General features: G+C 36.5%; 1 protein-coding gene across 1 annotated transcript in view; it reads right to left on the bottom strand.

Annotated features, from left to right (window-relative positions):
* LOC106873155 (exostosin-like 3) overlaps nucleotides 1-1,657 on the bottom strand; it is a gene marked incomplete at its 5' end in the record, with an annotated part of 21,918 nt that overhangs the window by 1,045 nt on the left and 19,216 nt on the right. The window contains one exon of the mRNA XM_052975953.1: nucleotides 1,372-1,500. Within this exon, the coding sequence (XP_052831913.1) occupies nucleotides 1,372-1,500 (129 nt within the window). The remainder of the gene's footprint in view (nucleotides 1-1,371; nucleotides 1,501-1,657) is intronic.

The raw sequence follows: 1,657 nt of genomic DNA, 5'->3' as shown, positions 1-1,657 counted from the left end.
CTCCATGCAACCACCACACTTCACTCAACCATCATTCAATACTCAACCACCACACTACACTCAGCCTCCACACTACACTCAACCACAACACTCCATTCAGTCACTACACTATGCTCAACCACCATGCTCCACCACCCACCACACTACACTCTGTTTCTATTATCATTGAGAGGACATTGGTGTATCGTTGGTGGAAGTTTGTGCTCTCGAAGTGCACTTGTTTATTTATTTATCTATTATATTTTTTTATTTGCACCATTTTTGTATACTACATGTTAGGACCCATGGCTTTTGTAAGTTTGATGTTGTAAGCCATTTATCTTAACAGCCATTTATCTTAACAGCCCAATGGCAAATTTTTTGTTTTATTCTTTATAGCTACTCCTACAAATCTGGCATCGTAATTCCTCTCTTATTGCCTTGTTTAATAGATCTCACCTCCTTTGTTCTCTCCCTCACACCCTTCCCCCCAATACCTATATTCTTTCTCTATTAACCCCTTTCATACCAACCTGGCTGAAACCGCCTCTGGCTCTTTAGTACAAATGTCGTTTTCAAAAGTTCTAAATTAAAATCTTCCAAATTTATGTTCCTAACACTAGCTTAATAATGATAAAGTTATTTTTACTAAACTCTGTTATATTTAAAATTAATTGAAAGCAACACAGAACATCTCAACAAAAGTTCGGTAACAAAAGGGTTAATAAACTGATCTACTTTAACATGCCGTTTCTTTTCAAATGTTGTTTGCCTGCTGCTGCTGATGAATTTTATTGATCATTTGACCCAACTTTTTCCACCTACCATTCTGCTATGACTGAAATTAGTAGATTCTTCACTTCTCTAACTTACAACCACAGGGCACCCACAGGGTACTCACAGGTAGTCTGATCTGAAGAGAAGTTAAGCTGTATGTATATAATGTGTAAAACATTCAGATTGGCTTGGAAACATATATAGTTTCTTCTCACCAACCAAAGTGCCATTACCAACGTCCAACAGGTTCTGTCTGAAAAGATTCTGTCTGTATCATCACCACTGAGCTGCACTCTCATGTTGGTTGCAAGTCTTAGCTTTTGCATGATGCTATCACTGGTGCTTTTTATGTGGCACATTCACCAATGCTTTTTATGTGGCACATTCACCAATGCTTTTTATGTGCCACATTCACCAATGCATTTTATGTGGACCAACACCAGTGATTTTTATGTAACACCAGCATCAATGCTTTTTATATGGCATGATGGGCTTCTTCCATTTACCATCTCTGAAATCCACTCACAAAGCTTCGGTTAGCTTGGTGTTATAGTAGAAGACACTTCTACCATTCCTAGCTGAAGTAATATTTGGTACACCAAAATGTTTACTTACTTTAAATGGAGGTTTTCTTATCACATGAGCCACAAGAAAGTTCATACTAATATCTTCACAGTTCATATTCTTCTCAACATAGTTATAGATGGCTCGATGCATCATGTATGTATAAATGTAACTGTAATGCTAATTGATAAAACAAAGTCAGTTAATATTTGTAGTAAAAATATTACCAAAAATGAAATAAAATAATTAATTTTGGGATCTAAGTGGTTCCTGAGTTCAATCTTATAATGCAGCGCCTTGAACAAAAATGATCTATAGTCTTGGGTTGGTTAACCCT

This window comes from Octopus bimaculoides, chromosome 23, assembly GCF_001194135.2.
Source record: "Octopus bimaculoides isolate UCB-OBI-ISO-001 chromosome 23, ASM119413v2, whole genome shotgun sequence".
Classification (NCBI taxonomy): Eukaryota; Metazoa; Mollusca; class Cephalopoda; order Octopoda; family Octopodidae; genus Octopus; species Octopus bimaculoides.
Note: the sequence above shows the minus strand (reverse complement) of the source record. Positions and strands in the feature narration are given on the sequence as shown.